The sequence below is a fragment of the Callithrix jacchus genome, chromosome 1, assembly GCF_049354715.1.
Source record: "Callithrix jacchus isolate 240 chromosome 1, calJac240_pri, whole genome shotgun sequence".
NCBI classification, from domain to species: domain Eukaryota; kingdom Metazoa; phylum Chordata; class Mammalia; order Primates; family Cebidae; genus Callithrix; species Callithrix jacchus.
Genome location: NC_133502.1, coordinates 160,906,217 through 160,933,441, shown reverse-complemented (window position 1 = coordinate 160,933,441; position 27,225 = coordinate 160,906,217). Strand labels below are relative to the sequence as shown.

The window sequence follows — 27,225 nt, the reverse complement described above, 5'->3', positions numbered from 1 at the left end:
CCTAACTTTAAAATGGGCAAAAGATCTGAGTTGATGTTTCTCAAAAGAAAATATACAACTGGCCAACAAGCACATGAAAGAAAGCTCAGTACCATTAGTCATTAGGGTAACACGTATCAAAACCCCAATAAGATACTACTTCACACACCCAATAGGATATTTATTTTTTAAAACATGAAAAATAACAAGAGTTGGTGACAGTGTGGAGCAATAAGAACCTTTATAGATTACTAGTGAGGCTGTCCAATGATGGAGCTGCTTGGGCAAACAGTTTGGCAGCTCCTCAAAAAGTTAAATATAAAGTTACCACAGGACCCAGCAATTCTACTCCTAGGTAGTTACCCAAGCTAAATAAATACACACATCCACACAAAAACCTGTTCACAAATGTTCACAGCATTATTCATAATAGCCAAAATATGAACGCAACCCAAATGTCCATTAACTGATGAAAGAAAAAATAAAATATGGCATAGTCATACAATATCGAAAGAAATGCTACAACATGGATTAACCTTGAAAACTTCACGTTAAGTGTAAAGGGTGGTCACGAAAGGCCACATAATATGTGATTCCACTTATATGAAACATATAGAATAGGAAAATCTATAGACAGAAAGTAGATCAGTGGTTGCCAGGAACTAAGGGGAGGGAAAAAGTGACTGTTAATGGGTATGGGGTTTCTTTCTGTGATGATGAAAATATTCTGAAATTAGGTAATGGTGACAGTTGTACAACTCTGTGAATACACCAAAACCCACTGAATTGTACACTTTAAAAGAGTGAATTTTATGATATGTGAACAGTATCTCAATGAAACTATTATTTTGAAGAAAGAGAAAAATGAATAAACTGAAAAGCATAATTTTCAATAAGGATGTAAATATTTTCAGTGAATATCTTCTTAATAATACCATGAATATGTCTTCAAAAAAATCATAAATGGAAGGTCTTCTTTGAGAATCTCAAAGTTGATACTAAAATGGGGAAAAAGGTTTGTTAAACAGCTTAATCCAAGGAAGTTTCAGGATAAAGGCATAGGTGACTCAGGCTTCTAGGAAGCTTTTTCCAAAATACAACATGTTTTTGAGAAGGACTGAAATAAACTAAACATGCCACAGATTTCTGCACGTTTCTTCATCCTTGTCCATGTTTCTGTTCTAGCCTGCTAGATTTGAATCATGAAGTCAGAAGCATGAGACCCAAGCCCCCTTTATATACTAATGGCCCAGATTAAATAAATACTAAATGTCAGAATTAAAAAACATTAGAATGTTACAATTACAGGTGCAGGGGCCTCAAACAATTATTTCACTCCCCTCTCAATCCATTCCAGTTAGGTTCACAAATTGCAGAAATGCAAGTTTTCCTATTCTTTTAAATTTTAAGGGAAAAGATAAAATACTTCTTTTAGAAATGTCTATTGTTTTTTTATAAAAAAACTTATTTTAAACTACCACACCAACTAAAATGAATAGCAATGTCAAGCTGGCTCAGTCAAATAAATAATAAGGGAAAAGCATCAGGTCTATTGTCATTATATGCCTTACCCAACATCACCTTAGCTTCAAACAACAACTAAACACACTGCTACTGATAAAAAAAAGCATATTTTTAAAACTTTCAAAAATAACTTTACTATATACGAATTCAGCTGATAGGTATCAAACTTAAATCTAGTGCTACAATATCAACAGAACAATCTTACAGCTGTCCTCTCAGCCCTAAGGTACATCAACTGGATAGGGCCTTAATTCTTGTGAATTTCCTTTGTAGTATCACCTGGATATAACACAGTCGTTATTTCTATCTTTCTATAACTAACAAAGGACTGAATTTTAGCAAACTGAGCCAATGGTTTTAGAAGTGCTGACGGCGCAGAATTCTGGTGTGTGTGTAGATGAGGGACTTGATGTCGCCTCACATGCCATACCTGGTATGCACTGTGCTGTGGCCTCAGTGGTTATGGCCGGAGCGACTGGGGGCTGCTGCTGACTGGAGCTCACTTCTGGCTCTGTGTTAACTGAGGGAGAAAGGGCTACCTCACAGGAGGAGACCTGGCTGGGCAGATGGGACAGGAACTCTTCAGAAGCAACTTGCTCATCCTGTCCAGGCAGCTGCAGGGCAGACAAGGGGATACTGATCTGTTTGTTAGGATGGGATGTGCTCACAGGCATTTGCATAGCCACCTGTTGGTTGGCACCATGGCTACCAGGGGGTCCTCTGTTTGGCGAAGCCAGAGATACCCTAGCAGTCTTCTGGACAACTGGTCTGGAGATCACAGAGGGGGATGCAGACATACCGTGTGGGTCTAGCTCTGTGCTGATGGCAGATGTTACGTGGGGAATCAGTTTAGCAGACCCTACACAGGAGGGACCGGCATGAGTCTGAGGCTTGGGTTTTGCCATCTGTGTCAAGGACAGGGCTGGTCCGTCTACCCCTCCCGTCAGTTCTGCATTTGCCACAATGTAATAATCTTCGGGGATCTCTTGTTTGATTTTCTTAATGATGACATCATTGCTGCATTCGTCAACCATCTGCGCCTGGGAGCTTGAATGGAGGGAAGATGGGACTATCCCAGGTCTTTTGCGAGCAATGCTTTGAGGCCTTTGGGTCTGGGGTTCAAAGTCACTATCCTCATCTGTAACAGAAGACTCACAAACCATGTCAAACAGGGTGTTTTCATCTTCATATTCTTCAACAGCTTCATCCAGTTCAGAGGGCTCACTACAATAGGAGAAGTCACAAGAGTCTCTGGTCCGGTTACAGTCTAGCTTTGCTTTCACTGGTCGCCCAGGGTACCTTTCAACAGGGCTAGTCTGTGTCTCAGAGGGCACCCCAATTATGCTGGGACTATCAGAGTTAAAACTTCTGTTATCCTGGAAACAGACCCGCTCTTGGGACCCAGCTCTGCAAGTAGCCGTTAGTGGCCAGTGGTAGGCATGGCCAGCACTACAGCCCCACATTGCTGTCAGGTTCCCATGGGAACCTTCAGAAAGCAAGTGTTTCAGGTTTGGAATGAGGCTGCAAATAGTCCCATGGCTGTGGGCCCAGCTGACCAATTTGGACAGATTCTCAGATGAGGTATGAAGACAATCCTCCATGTTACAGGATCAGCAGTGTCTCTCCTAAAGGGAAATAATCAAAAGAAGAAGCCATTATTACCTGAGATATTTCTATGGCTCAATTACTTTAGTCTGTCCCAAATATGATCATTTGGCATAAAAAAGAAATGCACCTCAAAACTGAATCTAGTCAATGTCACTGTAGATGAGCAGGGACTGGAAGAGAATACCAGGAAAAGTAAAAGCAGCTGATGACTTATGGTTGTGGGATTTGGAGAAAAATTTTGTGAGTTTCCTTTATTGTTATAATAATTCCTGCCTAAGGAAAAAAAGAGAGAGAAAGAAAAAGAGAAACAAGCAATAAAAAGAGCTTTTCCATGGCACATTTTATGTCCAAAGTCACTGACAAGAGAGGTTCAGACAGCCCCTCAATAATAACATTGTGTCTATTACTTGTATTAACCAAGAGCATGCAGCTCCAATGTCACCCTTTGTCATCAGAAACTTCATTACTAGAAGCAGAGCCAACAAAGGAGGTTTAGATCCATCCTGGGATGGGTATCAGAGAAAGGAAGCCAGTCCTGGCTGGGCACCAGAAGACAATGCAACTGGAAGTCCAAGGAGGGAATGAGGGACTCGATTTGAAAAGTGGGGAAGTCTTGAGCAGAGAAGGGAGAGTAGACTGGGAGGAGAGCTGCTGGATGGGACAGTCTGTAGACCAAAGCAGCCACTACAGGGAAGCGGAAGGCCCTGCTCTAACCACTCTCAGGAGCAGGCTTCCTGTCTCCGGGCTATCTACAATTCCTGAAATATTGCCTTTCATTTACCATCAGAGGTTACAAAATAGGTCTGGTGTTTTCTACCATCTGAGGGTCTCATAAAGCCAAGGATAACCAACTATCAAATAAAAGCAAATCATTACTTATTAGGCAGGAGACAAAAAGAAGCCTTTATTAGTCACTGAAGAGGGAGGACAACATGATGGGTAAGAAAGTGAAAGGGGACAGGTGGAGTCTGCAAGGGGCTGGAAAGGTTAGTAAGGCTCTGCCAAGAGGGGGCTCCTGGGACCACTGGGCAGGGAGGCACAGGAATCTTTATGTGTGACTTAGTCGGCCCTGGCTATCTGCAGCTGTGGGTGACAAGACATGCCTCGCTGGTGCTCTGCACTCAGGCACCACAGTCTAACCACAATGACACCTGAGCCTCCATTCCCTGGCCTGACTCCATGGCTCCCGGTCAGGGAAGTTAGGTAAGTTCAAATCCTTTAACATACTATTAAGATCTCTGTTGATGTGGCCACAGCCACCTCTCAAGCCTCATTTCCTACGACCATGGCCTCTTCCCATACTTCTTGTGGTCCCCTCTTCTCTAAGCTCCCTGCTGGTGAGAGACTCATTCTTTCACTTGATATGCTGCGGTTCTCTTTTCTCACCTGGCCAGCCCCTTCAAAACTGAACCTGAGGCCACCTCCTACTGGCATCTTTCCGGACCCTCTTTCTGCCTAAGAGATTTATTTAGCTTCCTTTCACCCATGCCTGTATCCTCTGAAGAGATATGCCTTTGCTGTACTATTATCATTGACTTGCTTGTCTGTCTCTCGGAGTTGACTAAGGATTTCCTGAAGGCAAAAACTATGACTTAATTATTCACTCATCAGTGAGGACCTACTTGGGGATATGGAAATTCATAAGGCATGCTCCTGTTCTTGAGACATTATAACCTATTGTCTAGTATGCAGTCATTGCTGAATAATTGAATGAAGAATGAATGAATGTTTTTAAACTGCCAGCACCATCAATACTTACAACGTGAATGTATAAGACTCCTAAGTAGGAAACAGAAAATTTCCTTGGATCTCTTTTATTGCAACCATTCAAGGGATTAGAGGGTTTTCTCCCCTAGTGTAACCAAAACCCAGCCGCCTTGTATATATGCAGAAGAGTAACAGACAAGCAACCAGAGTTCATGAAGCAGCAAAGTGAACAGAAAGAGCAGTGACTTGTGTGGGAGTCAGCAACGCCAATTCCCAAGCCTGGAAACACTGCCTGTGGTCTCAAACAAGGCACTGATTATCTCTAAGCCTAAAATGCCGGGACTACATCATCTTATATTTCCTTTGTACTCTAGAAATTTAGACTTATTTCATTTATATTCCTTTCATATAAGTTTGGTTAAAGTAGATATTAAAAAAAAATGACAAAGACTGGTTTATGTGTCTATTTGTTCTGAACTTTTATTTATTTATTTATTTATAGAGACAGGAGTCTCCCTATGTTGCTCAAGCTGTTCTTAAACTGGGCTCAAGTAATTCTCCTTCCTGTCTCAGCCGCCCAAAGCTCAGGGTTTACAGGCATGAGCTACTGCACCCCAGCCTGTTTTAAACTTAACATCACTAGTAACATTTAATTGGTGTGGCAGAGACTGCTATTTTGCCTACCCAGTGTTCATTCCCGTAGTCCTCACAGAGAGTCCCAATTTGTTGAGGCAGCAATGTGCTCATGAATATATTTTCCCAGCTTCCCCTGGAGCAAGGGTGGCCCTATGACACAGGCATGGCCAAGGACATATAAATGGAAGGGGTTTGGATCATAATCCTGAAAGACAAAATCCCGAATGCCATAGTCCCAAATGTTGAAATCACAAAAGATCAAAATCCCTAAAGTCTAAAATCCCAAAAATCACAATCATAGAATAGCTACGTCATGTTAGGTGGAACTATTACCTTGTTATTGTCTTTATTCGGAAATTAAATATGGTTTAAGGAGATGCATATGAGTGATAGACTGACATGGGGTGGATTTAAATTCAGGTGTCAGTTTGACTGGATTAAGATTTAGAAACCTAGTAAAGCACCTTTTGGGGGAATGTCTGTAAGGGTGTTTCCAGGAGAGATTAGTGTGTGAGTCTCAGTGGATTACATGAAGATCTTGCCTGAATGTTGGCGGCACCATCCAATCAGCTGGGGCCCCAGAGAGAATAAATACAGAAGGTGAATTGTTCTCTCTGAGAGCTAGCACAGACTTCTCTTTTGCTGCCTTGGACATCAGAACTGGAGGCCTCCAGCCTTTGGACTCTGGGACTTAGGCCAGCAGTTCCAAGGTCCTGGCCTTTCAGCCTCAGACGGAGAGTCACATCATTGGCTTCCCTGGTTCTGAGGCCTTTGGATTTGGATTGAACGACTACACCGGCATCCCAGGGTCTCTAGCTAGCAGACAGCCTGTTGTAGGACTTCTCAGCCCCATAATCACATGAGCCAATTCCCCTAATAAATCCCCTCTCATGTTTATATGCATATCCTATTAGTTCTGTCTCTCTGGAGAATCTTGACTAATACAGATTTGGTACAGACAAAGCCAAGTGTCACTCCTTCTTACTGTATTCCTTACCACACAATAGAAGAGACCGAAATGTTCTCTTGCAAAAGAGCTGTGATAAGTTAACTATATAAGGTTACTAAATGGTGAAATATAAAACTTTAAAAGCTAATTATTATTGGTGCTGCCAAAGCAGAAAATCGCTTAATTGCAGCAGCTAAGCAACAGGCGGACTTTCACATGGACAGCATACACTTACAAAATTTGTAGACCACAGCCACTTTCCAAATACAAGTGCAGCAAGTGTTTCAAAGATCACAGAAGTGAAAACACAGGCAAAAAGTACAAGAAATCTCCCCTGCCAAATTATTCAATTGTGTACGACTTCTGCCCCTTCACATATAGCACCATGCTTCCATTCAAAAAACACCCTTCAGCAGACAATAAAAAGAATTCAATAAGCTCAGTGACCTTCTGAACCAAATACACATGTTGATACTGAGGTTTCGTCAGTGTTTAAAAAAAATTAAATGGTGAACTATTCATGATTAGTGATTTGACTGTCAAAGAAGGCAGATTTCTTATATTTACCACTAAATCTAACATGGAAGAACTACCACATGCTTCACTTTAGCTAATGAATTTCAAAATCGTTCCCACTGTTTATCAACTACATATAATTCATGTCCCTGTTAGATGTGAAAATTCTAGAACTTATCCACTCAATTATGTATTAATGAATAGAAAAAGTAAAGCATTTAATAAACCTTTATTTGGGCCGGGTGCAGTGGCTCACGCCTGTAATCCCAAACTTTGGGAGGCTGAGGTGGGCAGATCACTTGAGGTCAGGAATTCAAGAGCAGCCAGGCCAACATGGTGAAACTCCATCTCTACTAAAAACGCAAAAAAATTAGGCAGGCACAGAGGCACCTGCCTGTGATCCCAGCTCCTTGGGAGGCTGAGGCAGGAAAATCCTTTGAACTCGGGTGGAGGTTTCAACGAGCCAGATCATGCTATTGCACTCCAGCCTGGACAACAAGAGCGAAACTCATCTCAGAAAAAAACACATTTTTTTAAAAAGTGAATTTCAAAGTGTTACCAATAAAGTTTGTATTTCCTATTCAGCTTAATGCATTTGGCACGAAATTCAGATGAGTGGACAGGCTACAATGATACAAACTTCAGTTGAAGGGGTCATTTGCCTACACTGGCCTTCTTTTCAGCAGATGACATTCCAGAAACTTTTAATGAATTAAAGCCACATTGCCTGAAGAAGCCAGAAAAGTAATGACTAGTTCAAAAATAATTATGTGCACAGTAGGATAAGAAGACATTTAATATGTAATGGTGTTGCTGTTCCATCACTAGAACTGCTTCTGCCAGATTTGTGGTCTGTGTATGAGTACATGCAGAATGGATTTCCATCTACCCACAACTCAGAAGTGTGGGGAAATTTAATAGGCAATGCTCATGTGGTATACCGAATCACAGAAGAATTCAAAAAAGAACAGTATCACCTATAGAAGGAACATGAACACATTCTCTATGGAGAGCCATGTCCTAAAAGAAAAAAAGAAGCTATTCATCAACATACAAGACTTCAAAATATAGTTTAATGATCATGAAAATCAGCCAGCTCTTACAGACTACCTCCACGCAACTGCCATAATATAGCCTTGTAACACACTTTTTTTTTTAAGTTTTCCTACTCTTAAATTGGCAGCCCTATTTTTTTTTTCCTTTTTTTTTTCTGGAGACAGGGTCTTGCTCTGTTGCCCAGACTGGAGTACAGTGGTGAGATCACAGCTCACTGCAACCTCTGCCCCCCCGGGGTTTTGGTAACCCTCCTACCTCAGCCTCCCAAGTAGCTGGGACCACAGATATGTACCACGCCTGGCTACTTTTTGTATTAAAATTTTTTTTTTTTTTTTTAGAGATGGGGTTTTGCCATGTTGCCCAGGCTGGTCTTGAACTCCTGAGCTTAAGTGATCTATTTGAGCCTCCTAAAGTGCTGGGATTTCAGGCTTGAGCCACAACAATACGATGTGCTATGCTATGTATTTCATCTTATAATTTCCAAAACTGGAGGTATCAACATTATGAAGACTTACACAGTTCTAATTTACTTTATGTCATTTTTGGAAATTTGACTCCAAAAAGGTATATTACCACAATGTCGACTTTGTGTGTAAGCACTGTGTGTGTATATAAAAGCATTGAAACTTTCTTTTTTTTTTTTTTTGAGATGGAGTTTCACTCTTGTTACCCAGGCTGGAGTGCAATGGCATGATCTCGGTTCACCGCAACCTCCGCCTCCTGGGTTCAAGCAATTCTCTTGCCTCAGCCTCCCAAGCAGCTGGGACTACAGGCACACGCCAGCATGCCCAGCTAATTTCTGTATTTTTAGAAGAGACGGGGTTTCACCTTGTTGACCAGGATGGTCTCGATCTCTTGACCTCGTGATCCACCTGCCTCGGCCTCACAAAGTGCTGGAATTATAGGCGTGAGCCACCGCGCCTGGCCGAAACTTTCTTAATAAATGAAGAGATGTCCTTTTTGTACATCCACATTTGTGAAAAATAAACTTTCTCAAGATCTTAGCTCTTTGGGCATCTGCATATGCAGTGGTGACCCATTACCGTTTTGATGAATGTCATCAAAAGACCTAGTTTGTCTGTCACAGTATATCAGATGACCTCAGTTATAAGCTATTTCTTCATGGCTATGGTTCATCTGCTCATAACTGTTATACCCATGCAACTGTCATTAATATACCTGAGTGTTTCTGTTTGCAAAAATCTGTATATTAATATTGCCTATTTTATTTTATAAAGTGACCTATGAAGTGTTCTGCCTTTGTTTCTCAAATAAGTCCCCCTTTTTTAAAAATGTAAAATAAATATCTTTTAAATTTTTTCCAGAATTATATTTTTGGGATTTTGATCTTTCAGGATTGATTTTCAGGATTTTAGACTTTAGGGATTTTTATCCGGGATTATGGTGCTCGTGGTTGTTTCTTTCTGGATTATGATCAGCTCCCAAATGGAAGTCACTGAGTGGGGTTCTGAGAAAGCCCTTGAAACAGATTTGTCTGGTTTTTGCCTTTTCCCTTTAGTTCTTCCCTTTTCTTTCCAACGGGAAAAAGATAGGATGGCTGGAGCTACAGAGGCCTCCTAGGAGCATAAAGAAGAACTTAAGAATGCCAGAGAACAAGAAAGAGCGTGGGTCCCTGATGACACCACTGAGCCACGACATCAGCTCTGAATTCCCTGCTTCAGGAAGACACACTCCTGATCTTGTTCAAGCCACTGTTGTTGGTGTTTTCTCTTATTTTTGCTTGTTTTGTTTTGTTTCACTGTCTTATGGTGCTGGGGAGCTGTTTGCTACATACAGCTGAAGTCAGTTACTAATTAACACACACAAACTAATACATTCTTCCCTGGTTTCTGACACCTTAGAGTATAATCCTTCATTTCCTCTGCACCATACTCCAGGACGATTGTTACTCAGACTAGACTCCACAAATAAATTCTTAGAAGGTCTGTAATTCTATTTCACAATGTCTTTACCATTTTTCATTTTGATAATAAAAAGTAGTTAATAGGAACACATTATTAATCATCTAAATAATCATATACCCACATAATGCCATGTAATTTCAAAACCCTGTGCCTCACATTAGGGCCCATAATCACCTTGAGTGACATCACTCGGCTTCCAATTTGTTAGGAAACCTGTTCACACTGTATTCATCTCAGCACATATAAATGAAACACTTCTCTTTTGCACTAATAATTTTAAAACAAAAGGCATCCTAATTTAACATCATGAAAACAACATAATGTGATGGTGGAGTAATATATTACTTTTAAGTGTCGTAGGGCAATGAGAAAAGAAATGGAATTGAAATAAATACTACATGTTCATAGAAAATCATATACATCATGGCACAATATTTTTTTTGAGGCAGAGTCTTGCTTTGCTGCCCAGGTTGAAATGCAGTTCACAGTGTTCTTGAACTCCCCAGCTTAAGCAATTATCCTGCCTTAGCCTCCTGCATAGGTGGGACTACAGGCATGCAATTTATGGCACAATATTTGAATGAAGATGTTAAAACAATTTAAATATCTAAAAACATGGCAGAATTAAGGCACAGATTATAAAGACATATAGAACTCTAAAGAACCTTTTAACCAGGTAGAAGCTACTATACAAGAGTAAGACAGTACCTTTCCTGAAGGCCCCCATAAATATAATGATAAAATGCTAAAATGAAAAGACAAAGTGGATAAAATTATAAATTTTATTAAAGGCTACACATTTTATTAATATTCACTGAGCTTTATGAATCAAAAGGTGGTAAACATTAAGTTGCTTTTATTACATTCTTAAATTCATTGCCAATCTCATGAAGAGGTTCTTAAACTTTGAGTACCATAAAATGAAAATATTTTTCCAAAATTACTATTAATATATTTCAACCTTTGCAAAGCATGCACAAGTTTCAACAGCCGAATTGACCAAGCAGAAGAAAGGATATCAGAGGTCAAAGATAACTCAATGAAATAAAACAAGGAGGCAAGATTAAAGAAAAAAGGCTAAAAGGGAATGAACAAAGTCTCCAAGAAATATGGGATTATGTGAAAAGACCTAATCTACGTTTGATAGGTGTACCTGAATGTGACAAAGAGAATGATTCCAAGCTGAAAAATACTCTTCAGGATATTATCGAGGAAAACTTCCCCAACCTAGCAAGGCAGGACAATATTCAAGTCCAGGAAATACAGAGAACACCACAAAGATATTCCTCAAGAAGAGCAACCTCAACGCACATAATTGTCAGATTCACTAGGGTTGAAATGAAGGAGAAAATGCTAAGGGCAGCCAGAGAGAAAGGTCAGGTTACCCACAAAGAAAAGCCTGTCAGACTCACAGCAGATCTCTCCGCAGAAACTCTGCAAGCCAGAAGAGAATGGGGGCCAATATTCAACATCCTTAAAGAAAAGAACTTTCAACCCAGAATTTCATATCCAGCCAAACTGAGCTTCATAAGTGAAGGAAAAATAAAATCCCTTGCGAACAAGCAAGTACTCAGAGATTTCATCACCACTAGGCCAGCTTTACAAGAGCTCCTCAAAGAGGCACTACACATAGAAAGGAACAACCAGTACCAGCCATTCCAAAAACATACCAAATGGTAAAGAGCATCAACACAATGAAGAATCTGCATCAACTAACAGGCAAACAGCCAGCTAGCATCAAAATGGCAGTATCAAATTCACATATAACAATATTAACCCTAAATGTAAATGGTCTAAATGCACCAATCAAAAGACACAGACTGGCAAATTGGATAAAAAGCCAAAACCCATCGGTGTGCTGTATCCAGGAAACCCATGTCACATGCAAGGATACACAAAGGCTCAAAATAAAGGGATGGAGGAAGATTTACCAAGCAAATGGAGAGCAAAAAAAAGCAGGATTGTGGCAATTCTCGTCTCTGATAAAATAGACTTTAAAGCAAACAATGATCAAAAGAGACAAAGAAGAACATTACATAATGGTAAAGGGATCAATGCAACAAGAAGAGCTAACAATCCTAAACATATACACACTCAATGCAGGGGCACCCAGATACATAAGGCAAGTTTTTAATGACTTACAAAGAGACTTAGACTCCTACACAATAACAGTGGGAGACTTTAACATCCCGTTGTCAATATTAGACAGATAAACGAGACAGAAAATTAACAAGGATATCAGACCTGGAACAAGCAAACCTAATAGACATTTACAGAACTCCCCACCCCAAATCCACAGAATATACATTCTTCTCACCACCATATCACACCTAGTCTAAAATTGACCACATAATTGGAAGTAAATCACTCCTCAGCAAATGCAAAAGAACAGAAATCATAACAGTCTCTCAGACCACAGTGCAATGAAGTTAGAACTCAGAATTCAGAAACTAACTCAGAACCGCACAGCTTCACAGAAACTGAACAACTGGCTCCTGAATGTTGACTGGATAAACAATGAAATGAAGGTAGAAATAAAGATATTGTTCGAAAACGAGAACGAAGACACAACATACCAGAATCTCTGGGACACATTTAAAGCAGTCTCTAGAGAAAAATATATAGTAATAAATGCCCACATGAGAAGCAAGGAGAAATCTAAAATTGACACCCTATCGTCAAAATTGAAAGAGCTAGAGGAGCAAGATAAAAAAAAACTCAAAACCTAGCAGAAGACAAGAAATAACTAAGATCAGAGCAGAACTGAAGGAGACAGAGACACAAAAAAACCCTTCAAAAAAACCCTTTGTTTTTTGAAAAGATCAACAAAATAGACCACTAGCCAGATTAATAAAAAAGAAAAGAGAGAATAACCAAATAGATGCAATAAAAAATGATAAAGGGGAAATCACCACAGATTCCACAGAAATTCAAACTATCATCAGAGATTATTACAAACAACTCTATGCACATAAACTAGTAAACCTGGAAGAAATGGTTAAATTCCTGGACACTTGCATCCTCCCAAGCCTAAACCAGGAAGAAGTTGAAACCCTAAAGAGATCAATAACAAGGTCTGAAGTTGAGGCAGCAATTAAGAGCCTACCACCCAAAAAAAGCCCGGGTCCAGATGGGTTCACAGCTGAATTCTACCAGACATACAACGAGGAGCTGGTACCATTCCTTCTGAAACTATTCCAAATAATCCAAAAAGAGGGAATCCTTCCCACATCATTTTATGAAACCAACATCATCCTGATACCAAAACCCGGCAGAGACTCAACAAGAAAAGAAAACTTCAGGCCAATATCCATGATGAACAGAGATGCAAAAATCTTCAATAAAATACCGGCAAGCCACTTGCAGCAGCACATCAAAAAGCTTATCCACCATGATCAAGTAGGATTCATCCCGGGGACGCAAGGCTGGTTCAACATACGCAAGTCTATAAACGTAATTCACCACATAAACAGAACCAAAGATAAAAATCACATGATTATCTCAATTGATGCAGAGAAGGCCTTTGACAAAATTCAACAGCCCTTTATGCTAAAAACCCTCAATAAACTAGGTATTGAAAGAACGTATCTCAAAATAATAAAAGCTATTTATGACAAACCAACAGCGAATATCATACTGAATGGGCAAAAACTGGAAGCATTCCCTTTGAAATCTGGCACTAGACAAGGATCCCCTCTCTCACCACTCCTATTCAATATAGTACTGGAAGTTCTAGCCAGAGCAATCAGGCCAGAAAAAGAAATAAAGGGGAAGTCAAAAAGAAATAAAGAGGAAGTCAAATTGTCTCTATTTGCAGACGACATGATTGTATATCTAGAAGACCCCATCATCTCAGCCCAAAATCTCCTGAACTGATAAGCAACTTCAGCAAAGTCTCAGGACACAAAATCAATGTGCAAAAATCACAAGCATTCCTATACACCAATAACAGAATGAAAGAGAGCCAAATCAAGAATGAACTGCCATTCACAGTTGCTACAAAGAGAATAAAATACCTAGGAATACAACTAACAAGGAAAGTAAGGACCTCTTCAAGGAGAACTACAAACCACTACAATGAAATAAGAGAGGACACAAACAGATGGAGAAACATTCCATGTTCATGGTTAGGAAGAATCAATATCATGAAACAGGCCACACTGCCCAAAGTAATTTACAGATTCAATGCTATCCCCATCAAGCTACCAATGACCTTCTTCACAGAACTGGAAAAAGACACATTAAACTTCATATGGAACCAAAAGCAGAAAGAACAAAGTGGGAGGCATCACACTACCTGACTTCAAATTATACTACAAAGCTACAGTAATCAAAACAGCATGGTACTGGTACCAAAATAGAGATATAGACCAATAGAACAGAACAGAGGCCTCAGAGGCAACACAACATATCTACAACCATCCAATCTTTGACAAACCTGACAAAAGCAAGCAATGGGGAAAGGATTCCCTGTTTAATAAATGGTGTTGGGAAAACTGGCTAGCCAGGTCCAGAAAGCAGAAATTGGAACCCTTCCTGACACCTTACACTAAAATTTGAAATTAACTTCAGATGGATTAAAGACTTAAACATAAGACCTAACACCATAAAAACCCTAGAAGAATTTCTAGGCAAAACCAGTCAGGACATAGGCATAGGCAAGAACTTCATGACCAGAACACCAAAAGCATTGGCAACAAAAGCCAAAATAGATAAACAGAACCTAATCAAACTCCACAGCTTCTGCACAGCAAAAGAAACAGTCATTAGAGTGAATCGGCAACCAACAGAATGGGAAAAAATTTTTGCAGTTTTCTCATCTGACAAAGGGCTGATATCCAGAATTTACAAAGAACTAAAACAGATTTACAAGAACAAAACAAACAAGCATTCAAAAGTGGGCGAAGGTTATGAACAGGCACTTTACAAAAGAAGACATACATGAGGCCAACGAACATATGAAAAAATGCCGAGGTGGGTGGAACACGAGGTCAAGAGATCGAGACCATCCTGGTCAACATGGTGAAACCCCGTCTCTACTAAAAATACAAAAAGTTAGCTGGGCATGGTGGCGCGTGCCTGTAATCCCAGCTACTCAGGAGGCTGAGGCAGGAGAATTGCCTGAACCCAGGAGGCGGGGGTTGCAGTGAGCCAAGATCACACCATTGCGCTCCAGCCTGGGTAACAAGAGCAAAACTCCGTCTCAAAAAAAAAGAAAAAATGCTCATCATCACTGGTCATTAGAGAAATGCAAATCAAAACCACATTGAGATACCATCTCACGCCAGTTAGAATGGCGATCATCAAAAAATCTGGAGACAACAGATGCTGGAGAGGATGTGGAGAAATAGGAACACTTTTACACTGTTGGTGGGAGTGTAAATTAGTTCAACCATTGTGGAAGACAATGTAGTGATTCCTCAAGGACCTAGAAATAGAAATTCCATTTGACCCAGCAATCCCATTACTGGGTATATATCCAAAGGATTATAAATCGTTCTACTATAAGGACACATGCACACAAATGTTCATGGCAGCACTGTTTACAATAGCAAAGACCTGGAACCAACCCAAATGCCCATCGATGGTAGACTGGACAGGGAAAATGTGGCACATATACACCATGGAATATTATGCAGCCATCAAAAACAATGAGTTCGTGTCCTTTGCAGGGACATGGATGAACCTGGATACCATCATTCTCAGCAAACCAACATAAGAACAGAAAATCAAACACCGCATGTTCTCACTCATAGGTGGGTGTTGAACAATGAGAACACATGGACACAGGGAGGAGAACAACACACATTGGGGTCTGTTGGGGGGAAATAGGGGAGGGACAGCGGGGGATTGGGAGTTGGGGAGAGATATCATGGGGAGAAATGCCAGATATAGCTGAAGGGGAGGAAGGCAGCAAATCACACTGCCACGTGTGTACCTATGCAACAATCTTGCATGTTCTTCACACGTACCCCAAAACCTAAAACGTAATAAAAAAATAAAGAAGGTAAGATATTCTAAAGATGCTACAGCAAAAAAAAAAAAAAAAAAAAGAAAGAAAGAAAAAAATATATTTCAACCTGGCAACTATGTTAACTAGTAGTTTTGAGAGCATAATTAGCTGATATATTAAGGCAATTAAACATGCTGAGTCAAAAGAATAGTTACCACTATACTTCAATACATTCTAAGTTTCCTACAAATTGAAATCAACAGTAAGACAATCAAGGTATTTTCAAAATTCTGAGAATAAAGTTTTTAAAATCTACAGATTTCCATCAGCAGTCTAATGATACCTCTATGCTGAAAAATGATGCTTCTACATTTTCAAGAATTAAAAAATAGCATTTCCCCATATCTGACATGGGCAATGACTGGATTAGATACTTTCAGAGTTATCAAGTGACACTTGATTAAAAACTGAAATTCAGGCCAGGTGCAGTGGCTCATGCCTGTAATTCCAGCACTTTGGGAGGCCAAGGCAGGAGGATCGTTTGAGCCCAGGGGTTTGAGACCAGCCTGTGAGACCCCGTTTCTACAAAAACAAAAAACAAAAAAACCCTGAAACTCAAGGAGTTCTAGCTGGTGGAGTTTAGGTTAAGTATAATACACTACGTTAGCAAAGCTATGAAGTTAACTTAAGCAAGCAGACATTCTGTGTATTAGCATTTATATTATGAAAGCCAAAATCAGAAGGACATTAAATATCAAATCAGACTTTCTACCAATAAACCCAAAATTAATCATTAGGTGTCAGCAGAACAATAATACAACAATAATTACAAATAAAGCTAATATTTATTAGACAATTCTTATTTGCCAAGCACTGTTCTAGGACTTGTCACACCAAGAATTCTAATTATTATCAATAATTCTAGTTTGACTAAGTTAAATTCTAGTTTGACCAGTTACATTATTATCCACATTTTATAAATAAATAAGTCACTTGCACAAAGTAAATGGCAGAGCCAATATTTGAACGTAAGTCTTATTCTAGAGCCCATGCTCTTTTATTTACACTACACAACCACTGGTATTATAATAGTAGAAAGATACTGTCTCAAGTCTACTTCCCTATAAATTTATGCTGTTAATTTTAACTTATCTGGTTTAACAGATTCAAGCTGAATTTGTAAGTACACTTTGTATTTATAGCTATGTCAGAACTATGAACTTTATTTTTACATATATTTAAGTAACATTATGCTAAAAATTATTTAAGCCATTAGGCATAAAAGAAAGCCCATGAAAATACATTTTCTTTCAAAAGTTTCAGAAAAATTTCTTTACAGGAAAAAAAAGTATGAAAGGATTACATCACTTTTCCAAAAGATGACAGAACTAATTAGTAGCAAAGTAACAGTGAATGCCTAGTTAGCTTCCACCTGACTTCAGTTATGACAATCTACCCAGCAATCCTTGTAGACTCTCTCTTTACAAGGTTCTGAACCTTTCAGAATTTGTTGTTGCTGTGCTTTAATACCACTAGATCTCAACTGCTGATGCATGACAAAATTGACATAAGAAACAGAAAACCTAAGTAACTACGTACCTACAAAAGAAATTGACTTAAAAAACCTTCTCCAAAAAGAAAGCTGAGGTGGTTTCACTGGTCAATTCTACCAAACATTCAAGGAAGAAATAACATAAAATTATGCAAATATTTTCAAAATTATGGGGGAAAGAGAAAGCACTTCCTTCAACTTGTTTGAGGATGCCAGCATAACATTAATACCAAAACCTGACAAAGCCAATACAATAAGACAATTACAGATCAATATTCTTCATCAGCACTAATGTAAAAATCCTTTACAAAATGTGAGCAAATGTAATTCAACACAGTAACAATCTACAGGGAAAAAACCCACACAATCATTTTAATAGATGCAGGAAAAAGCATTTGACAAAATTAAGTATCCATTTATAATAAAAACTCTTAGCAAACTAATAATGGTAGGGAATTTCCTCAAACCAATAAAGAGCATCTGTGAATAATCTACAGCTAATATCATATTTAATGTAAAAGACAACTGTTTCCTTTTGATAATAGGAATGAGGCAAGAATGCCCACTTGTATCACTCTCATTCAACATTGTACTAGAGATCCTAGCACTAAAATAATATAGTTGGGGGTGAGGGGAGGAGAAAAGGCAAAAAAAAAATTCAAACAAAAGAATTAAATCTGATCCTATAATATATGTAAATAACATGGCTGTTTATGCAGAAATCACCGAGAATTCACAAAGCAACTGCTAGAACTCATAACTGAATTTAGCAAAGTAACAGGATAGAAGATTAGTACTAAAAGCGCAATCATTTCCTACATACTAGAAGTAAAATATATAAAGATTATATTTAAATAAATTCTACTTATAGTAGTCCCAAATATATGTCAAGTAATAATTCTTACAAAAGATGCCCTAGACTTCTACACTAAAAACAACAAAACAAGGCTGAGAGAAATTAAACACGACCTAAGTAAACAGAAAGATATACCCTATTAGTGGACTGGAAGATTCAACATCATTAGGTTTGCAGTTATTCCCAAATTTATCTATAGGTTTGATGCAGTTCCAATCATGAAGGTCTTGCAAGTCATGTTAAATACTTTAGTCTTTATTAAAGAGATAAAGTATTATATGGTTATAAGCGAAAAAGTAACTTTAGAATCATTATTCTGATTATAGTTTGAAGAGGTCTAGAGTGAGGCAAGAATCTAGTTAAGAGGTTTGATGCAATAATTCAAGTAAAATATAATAATAATCTGGCTTGGACAGTCGTGGACAGATGAATAGAATAGATCTGAAAACCAAGTAAGAAGTAGAAGATGAAAGATTGAATATGGTAAGTGGAAAGAAAGAAGTTATGGATTCCGACTTCTGAGTAAAGGTTTAACTTATGCCATGTTACTCTGAGGGGTCTTTAACACACCAAAAGGAGGGATCAAACAGACCACGGATTTACAAGTCAGTGTAAAGATATTGCCAGGCAAGGTGGCTCACACCTGTACCTGCAATCCTAGAACTTTGGGAGGTAGAGGCAGGAAGATAGCTTGCAGCCAAGAGTTGGAGACCAGCCTGGGCCACATGGTGAGACCCTCATCTCTAGAAGATGTTAAAAATTTAAAAAATTAGCCAGGCATGATGATGCATGCATGCCTGTAGTCCTAGCTCTTGGGAGGCTGAAGGACAAGGATCACTTGAGCCTAGTAGTTCAAGGTTACAGTGAGCTATGATCGTACAACTGCACTCCAGCCTGGGAAACAAAGTGAGACCCTATCTCTAAAAAAAACCTAAAAACTAAAAATATATACATATATGTAAAAGAAATTATGCTATAAATACTAAACATCTATGAGCATTTTTGCACCATCTTATGGATAATAAAAATTTGATACACAAAAACGCACTGACAAAAGGCTCTGTGAGCTCTCGGTTCAAGTTTAAGTTCATGTAGGGATTATACTTCTTGCTTTCTCAGTAAGCTTATCCTGATGGGCACTTAATCATAGGATGTTTGATCCTTCAGTCAAATCAGAGGTTGAGAGATGTGCTACTGGGCCAACTGATGGCTAACTTTCCTGTGTTTCATACGTTATTATTTTGTCCTATGTTTAATATGTCTTTCATCATTTATAAAGAAAGTTGAGATGAGGCTGGGTGCTGTGGCTCACACCTGTAATCCCAATACTTTGGGAGGCTAAGGTGAGAGGATCACTTGAGCCCAGGAGTTCAAGAGCAACCTCGGCAACACAGTGAAACTTTGTCTCAAAAAAAAAAACCACACACACACACACACAACTATTTAATGCCCTCTCCTCTTATCTTATACACACACAAACACACACATATATATATCTACACACACACATATCTGACAATATATGTGTGTGTATAACATATATATATATAGATAGATAGATAGATATAGTTAAGATGAAAGGGAAGTAAATGTTTGAGCTTAAATTGTGACTTAAAACACCTTCATAAAGGATAGGTGGCTCATGCCTATAATCTTAGCACTTTGAAAGACCAAGGTGGGAGGACTGCTTGAGCCCAGGAGTTTGAGAACAGCTTGGATGACAAAAGACTCTGTCTTTATAAAAAAAAAAAACAACTCCTGAAACTGATAAACAACTTCAGCAAAGTCTCAGGATATAAAATCAATGTGCAAAAATCACAAGCATTCGTCTACACCAATAACAGACTTAAAGAAAGCCAAATCAAGAGCGAACTGCCATTCGCAATTGCTACAAAAAGAATAAAATACCTTGGAATACAGCTCACAAGGAACGTAAGGGACCTCTTCAAGGAGAACTACAAACCACTACTCAACGAAATCAGAGAGGACACAAACAGATGGAGAAACATTCCATGTTCATGGTTAGGAAGAATTAATATCGTGAAAATGGCTATACTGCCCAAAGTAATTTACAGAATCAACGCTATCCCCATCAAGCTACCATTGACTTTCTTCACAGAACTGGAAAAAACCACCATGAACTTCATATGGAACCAAAAGAGAGCCCGCATAGCCAAGTCAATTCTAAGCAAAAAGAACACAGCGGGGGGCATCACACTACCGGATTTCAAACTATACTACAAGGCTACAGTAATCAAAACAGCATGGTACTGGTACCAAAACAGAGATATAGACCAATGGAACAAAACAGAGGCACCGGAGGCAACACAACATACATACAACTATACAATCTTCGATAAACCTGACAAAAACAAGCAATGGGGCAAGGATTCCATGTTTAACAAATGGTGTTGGGAAAACTGGCTAGCCATGTGCAGAAAGCAGAAACTGGACCCCTTCCTGACACCTTACACTAAAATTAACTCTAGATGGATTAAAGACTTAAACATAAGACCTGGCACCATAAAAACCCTAGAAGGAAATCTAGGCAAAACTATCCAGGACATAGGAGTAGGCAAGGACTTCATGAACAAAACACCAAAAGCATTGGCAACAAAAGCCAAAATAGACAAATGGGACCTAATGAAACTCCACAGCTTCTGCACGGCAAAAGAAACAGTCACTAGAGTGGATCGGCAACCAACAGAATGGGAAAAAATTTTCGCAGTCTACCCATCTGACAAAGGACTGATATCCAGAATTTACAAAGAACTCAAACAGATTTACAGGAAAAAAACAAACAAGCCCATTCAAAAGTGGGCAAAGGATATGAACAGATACTTTACGAAAGAAGACATATATGAGGCCAACAGTCATATGAAAAAATGCTCATCGTCACTGGTCATCAGAGAGATGCAAATCAAAACCACATTGAGATACCATCTCACGCCAGTTAGAATGGCGATCATTAAAAAATCTGGAGACAACAGATGCTGGAGAGGATGTGGAGAAAAAGGAACACTTTTACACTGTTGGTGGGAGTGTAAATTAGTTCAACCATTGTGGAAGACAGTGTGGCGATTCCTCAAGGCCTTAGAAATAGAAATTCCATTTGACCCAGCAATCCCATTACTGGGTATATATCCAAAAGACTATAAATCGTTCTACTATAAGGACACATGTACACGAATGTTCATTGCAGCACTGTTTACAATAGCAAAGACCTGGAATCAACCCAAATGCCCATTGATAATAGACTGGATTGGAAAAATGTGGCACATATACACCATGGAATATTATGCAGCAATCAGAAATGATGAGTTTGTGTCATTTGTAGGGACATGGATGAATCTGGAGAACATCATCCTCAGCAAACTGACACAAGAACAGAAAATGAAACACCGCATATTCTCACTCATAGGTGGGTGATGAAAAATGAGAACACATGGACACAGAAAGGGGAGTACTAAACACTGGGGTCTATTGGGGGGAAAAGGGGAGGGCCAGTGGGAGGGGGTGGTGGGGAGGGATAGCCTGGGGAGAAATGCCAAATGTGGGTGAAGGGGAGAAGAAAAGCAAAGCACACTGCCATGTGTGTACCTACGCAACTGTCTTGCATGCTCTGCTCATGTACCCCAAAACCTATAATCCAATAAAAAATTGAAAAAAAAAAAAAAGTCCTGAATGTAACTTCTACCTCCCCTAAAACAAAACAGTCAATCAATTTTGACATATGTGAACAGTATGTTTCAGATTACCTATAAACCTTGTTTATAGAAAAATGAATACAGAAGGAAGTCAGACCATTCGAGTACAAAGCGGAGAATCAGCAACGTTCTCCACTGACCTATGTAGATAAAAGCTTCTGGGTCTCTTCAAAGGGCCTCACTGGAAGAAGCTGCAAACATTCTGAATAGGTGAGGATCACACTAGGCTTTCTAGAATCTCAACCGCCTTCCCCTAAACTCAAACTGATATGCACAAAACTTAAGAAATTCTATGCACGGACTATACTGGGTGTATGTGAGCTACCCCCTCATGTGAGCTGGCACAGTGCAGGGGTGAAGAGCCTGAACTCCACTGCCAGATGGCCTGGGTTTAAATCCTAGCTCTGGCCACTTGTTAGCTACGTGACCTTGGGCAAGTTATTTCACCTGTCACTTAGTTTCCTTATCTGTAAAATGACAATAATACTGACCTCACAGTGTTGTTATGAGCATTAAATGAACTTATATCTATAAAATGTGGAAAAAAAATCACTTGGTAATTATTCACCTCAAATTAGGGGCTTTCCCCCCATTTTGGTGGTCTACCATGTAACTACAGAGGATAATACACAATACAGCACAACACACTCATAAAAGAATGAGGCCTAGACAGAGAACATATACAATACAGCACGGTGTACTCAGGCACAAACAAGGTTTTCATTTAACATTCTGACTCCTTAGACTAAAGTCACTCCTAAATTTAAAGCAGCATTATAAAACAAGGCTCATTTACCCAGACATCTCCATCTCTGAGAGCCATGCAAATAGGCCCTTAGACCAGCTATATGATCTTTTCTGCAGCTCTTTAAACCATCAATCCCAGAGTTTATTTATTTTTGAGACAGAGTCTCACTCTGTCACTCAGGCTGGAGTGTAATGACACAATCTTGACTCAATGCAACCTCCGCCTCTTGGGTTCAAGCAATTCTCCTGCCTCAGACTCCTGAGTAACTGGGATTACAGGTGCCCACCACCATGCCTGGCTAAATTTTTGTATTTTTAGTTGAGATGGGGTTTCACCATGTTGGCCAGGCTGATCTCAAACTCCTGATCTCAGGTGATCTGCCCGCCTTGGCCTCCCAAAGTGCTGGAATTACAGGCGTGAGCCACCAAGCCCAGCCTGAGTTTAAGAGAAATCATATGGGCTTTTCAGTAGCATTTCTATTCAATAAGTATTGTATGACAGTGGGCCACTAGGCACTGGGAATACTGCTGTTAACAAGACAGTCATGAACTGTGCCCATTATGGAGCTCATAGTAGCAAGGCAGGAGGAAGCAAAGAACTAATGATACAAGAAATAATTTTGCTGCCGTTCTATTAATAATTTTGCAAAGACAATATACCGAGTGCTAAGAGAGCATAAAACCATAAAAAACCTGTTCTATTCACAGAGTAAGCTCTGAGAAAGTGGTATTTAAGCAAAGAGCTGAAGAATTAGCAAGAATTCAGATGAAGAAGGGAGGGGAGAGACAGAGAGAAAAGGTTTTTCCAGTCAGAAGGAAAAGCACAACTAACAATCCTAAGAAAGATTCTGGAAGACTTTCATGATACCTATCAAATGTTATCCATCTTTAGCAACTACCTTGCAACATTCTAGCATCCCACATAGACTCAGGATAATAGATGCCATGATCTAAAGTAATTCTTAGCCTGACCATTTCTACCATACTTCACCTATCCACCTCCTAACAAATGCTGCTCACCAGCTCTTTGACAAATTGATCCAGTTTAAGTCCTAACTTGAAATATAGTTATGTGATGCAAACTAGTTATAACTTTGTCAAGAAAATTAATTTTTTTAATCCAAATTGTGTTTATTGAGATGGTTTCCCACTCATTTGATTCAGAGTGCTTTCAGTGCTGCTTACTCCTGAAAGAACATCCTACTATAAGCCTTGCTTTTCCTCCTGCAGGCTGGCAGAGGACAGTGGAGCAGCCAACACACAAAACTACCATTTGTGCATGGCTAAAGACCGTGGTGATTTTATAGCATCCTGGGCATTTCACATCCATGAAGTAGGAATTGAGGCTCTGTACCAGGCATTTCTTCTTGCGTTTCCGCTTCTCCTCTTTTGGAGAGGGATGAAGAAGATCCTTTGCAAGAAGCATGTTCTCGTGGGTGGGTCGTCACCACCAGAAAGCGAAAATTAATTTTTAAAATAATTTTTAATTTCTACTGTCATTGAAAACAAACCTTGATCTTAGTCAATAATTTGATGCTGATACTGTATCAAAAATGCGAGGCCCAATGTGGTGGCTCATGCATGTAATCTCAGCACTTTGGGAGGCCAAGGCAGGAGAATCACTTGAGGCCAGGAGTTTGAGATCAGCCTGAGTAACATAGTGAGACCCTTTCTCTATAAAACATTTTAAAAATTAACCAGAGGCAGTGGCACGAACCTGTAGTCCTAGCTACTTGAGAGGCCGAGGCAGGATGATTGCTTAAGCCTAGGAGTTTGAAGTTACAGTGCACTATGATCATACCATTGCACTACACCCTGGGTGACAGAGCAAGACCCTCTCTCTTTACAAAAGGAAAAAAAAAAAAAAAAAAAAAACCAGCTTCAAAAATATCAGTGCAGGACAGGCCAAGGCAGAAGGATCATCTGAGGCCTAGAATTCAAGACCAGCCTAGGCAACACAGTAAGACTCTGTCTTTAAAAACAAAAAAAAATCAGTGCAGATATCTAAAATACTTACTCATAAATACCTCAAAATTCCTAAGAACTTCCCACAATTATTCATGTTTTTAAATTTCTACAATTTAGAATAAGTGAGTTATTACACACTATCAGAAAAGGATTAAAATGAATTGCAATGGCATTCCACTCACTAAAACTGTTCAACATGTGATGACTAGCAATGTTATTCGATCACTTTTTAAAGTGGTTTTCCCATCAATGGGCGTGATTTGACATGCTGATTCATACTTTATAGTCCACTCAAAGAAGTATAGTAAATAGAAAACCTAAATATTCTGTCTCAGAGTGAGTGATGTTTAACATTTTTAATTGCCTTTAACATAGCCTCATTCTCCCGATGGAATTTTCCAAGGCTTAAGAGTAACAGTGTCTCATAACAAAGGATCTGTCCCCGATGCTTGAAAATACAGCCTCACCTTGGTAAAGAAACTATAGGCAGGCTGATCTCAGATTTCAGAGAACAAAGTGAAATACATGTGCCTCCCCAGGATCCACTGGAAATGCCCTGGCCAAGGTCATCAATAACTTCCCTATTAAGATATTCCACTGCCACTCCTCAGTCCCCTTCTCTGGGCTCCTCAGCAGCAATCAAAGCTGTTCTCTGCCCCACCTGAAACCCTCTTTCCTTAACTTCTATAATACTGCCTTTCCCTATTCTGCTATTCTTAGTTTCCTTTGCTAGAGCACATCACTCTATTTTGACCTGTAAAACTAGAGTTTATTTCATGTGTTTTCTTTTCATATTCTCACTAGATGATGCTCTCCTCCACCCCTGTGGATCTGGTTATCAAATAATATACAAATTAATATCTCAGTAAATGGCATTACCATCCCTTCAGGTGCTGAAGCCCAAATCCTGCAAATCACCCTTGACTCCAACACATCCTTCACATGTCTACAAAGAAGAACCTGAAGCGCTGGTCAGTTCCAAGAACTCACCCCTGGCCACTGGTTTTCAAAACGACTATGTTTTACAAAGCTTCTGGTTTGCATTGCTGCTACACTTCTGAAGGGTGCAGGAAAAAAAAAGAAACATTCAGACATGTACTTTATGCAGAGTGGATGAACCTCAAATTAGCATTTTAAATGCGGTAATAAGTTAATATAACACTTTGTACCCAAAGTGTTGTACCCAAGTTTTATATAATACATAAATTAATTCTTATATCTTCACTAGCTCTCAGGAAGGGAGGACAGGTCTTCCTTATTACTGTGAATTATCTGCTCATGGGAATGAGATCTGAAGCTACGGTGTACATCATTTTAATAGCCCCTCCATTCTGACTCTTATTTTTAGGTATGTGGATAGTGAGTGCTGAAAGTGGTATAATTGTTCCAGATGAGATGGTGAGTCAGTGACAATGTTGGGAATGTGAGTAACCTATTTTTACTCATTAAATGAAATATTTTAGAAACTCTGAAATAAGCTTAACAGACATCAAGATGACCTGAATTTCAGGTCACTGGTAATAGGACTAAGCCTCCCAATTTGGGGCCACAGCACTCATTCTAGAAAATATTCAAAGAAGGAGAGAAATCATTTTCCTGAGAAATGCGAAATGAATTAACAAACTGACATGGTTTTGGCTGGGTGTTATGGTCCCTCTGCAAAAGCACAAAAATGTCCTTACCTCTTCCCACATATTTCTAGAATGTTTATTCTGACTCAATCTACTTGTCTATTTTACAATTAATACACCACTTAAAATTACTGTAGCTGAATATGTTTTTATATTCAAGAAGGCAAATCCCTTCTCATTATTCTTATTTTTCAAAACTGTTTTCTAATTCCCAACTTTTATGCAAAGCATCCAGTATGCCATATCATATTAAGTATGGTATTAGGTATTTATTCCTAAAAAAATTTCTTATACTATGTTAAAAGTGTTTTTCTGTGTTTCTTAGCTGGAAAAGCTGTTGAATTTTATCAAGTACTCAGTCAACTATAAATATGGTATTTTTGTTTTTCATGTCATAAGTTACATTTACAGATTCCTCAGTGTTGATCTACCTCGTAGTCCTATGGCTACTTCTCAATTTCTGTCAATAGCTCATCACTCTCACTTTGATCTTTAAAACTAAGTTCATCAGTGGTCGTGGCACTCCATTTCTCATGGTACTGACTCACAGATGATGCTTTCATCCACCTCTGTGAATCTGGTAAGCTGAGATATATGCCCTAATGTTTCCCTAATTAATATCTCAGTAGTTGGCAGAGACATCTTCCTGACTGCTGAGGCCTGAATCCCAGAATTAGATTTCTAAATATTTTTAGGATTTGAGGGATCATTATGCAAACACACTGCTTAGGGGCTGGACAGATGTGTGCCAGCGCCAGGCATCTTTCTGCTCTGTGATCCTTTTCTAAGCCCTGAATGCAGACTATAGGAGAGTGGATATTTTGCCCAGCACTGTGTCTTCAGTACTGTGTCTTAAGCACCTCTAACAAAACCTCACACAGAGAAGGCATTCAAGAAACACTGAACAGGAC

General features: G+C 39.1%; 1 protein-coding gene across 5 annotated transcripts in view; it reads right to left on the bottom strand.

The window, feature by feature from the left end:
* Positions 1 to 27,225, bottom strand: part of KIAA1958 (KIAA1958 ortholog) — a 189,806-nt gene that overhangs the window by 86,321 nt on the left and 76,260 nt on the right. For all 5 annotated transcript variants that reach the window (XM_035254787.3, XM_035254793.3, XM_035254801.3 and 2 more), the window contains exon 2: positions 1,934 to 3,128. In XM_035254787.3, the coding sequence (XP_035110678.1) occupies positions 1,934 to 3,104 (1,171 nt within the window). In that variant the 5' untranslated portion in view covers positions 3,105 to 3,128. The remainder of the gene's footprint in view (positions 1 to 1,933; positions 3,129 to 27,225) is intronic.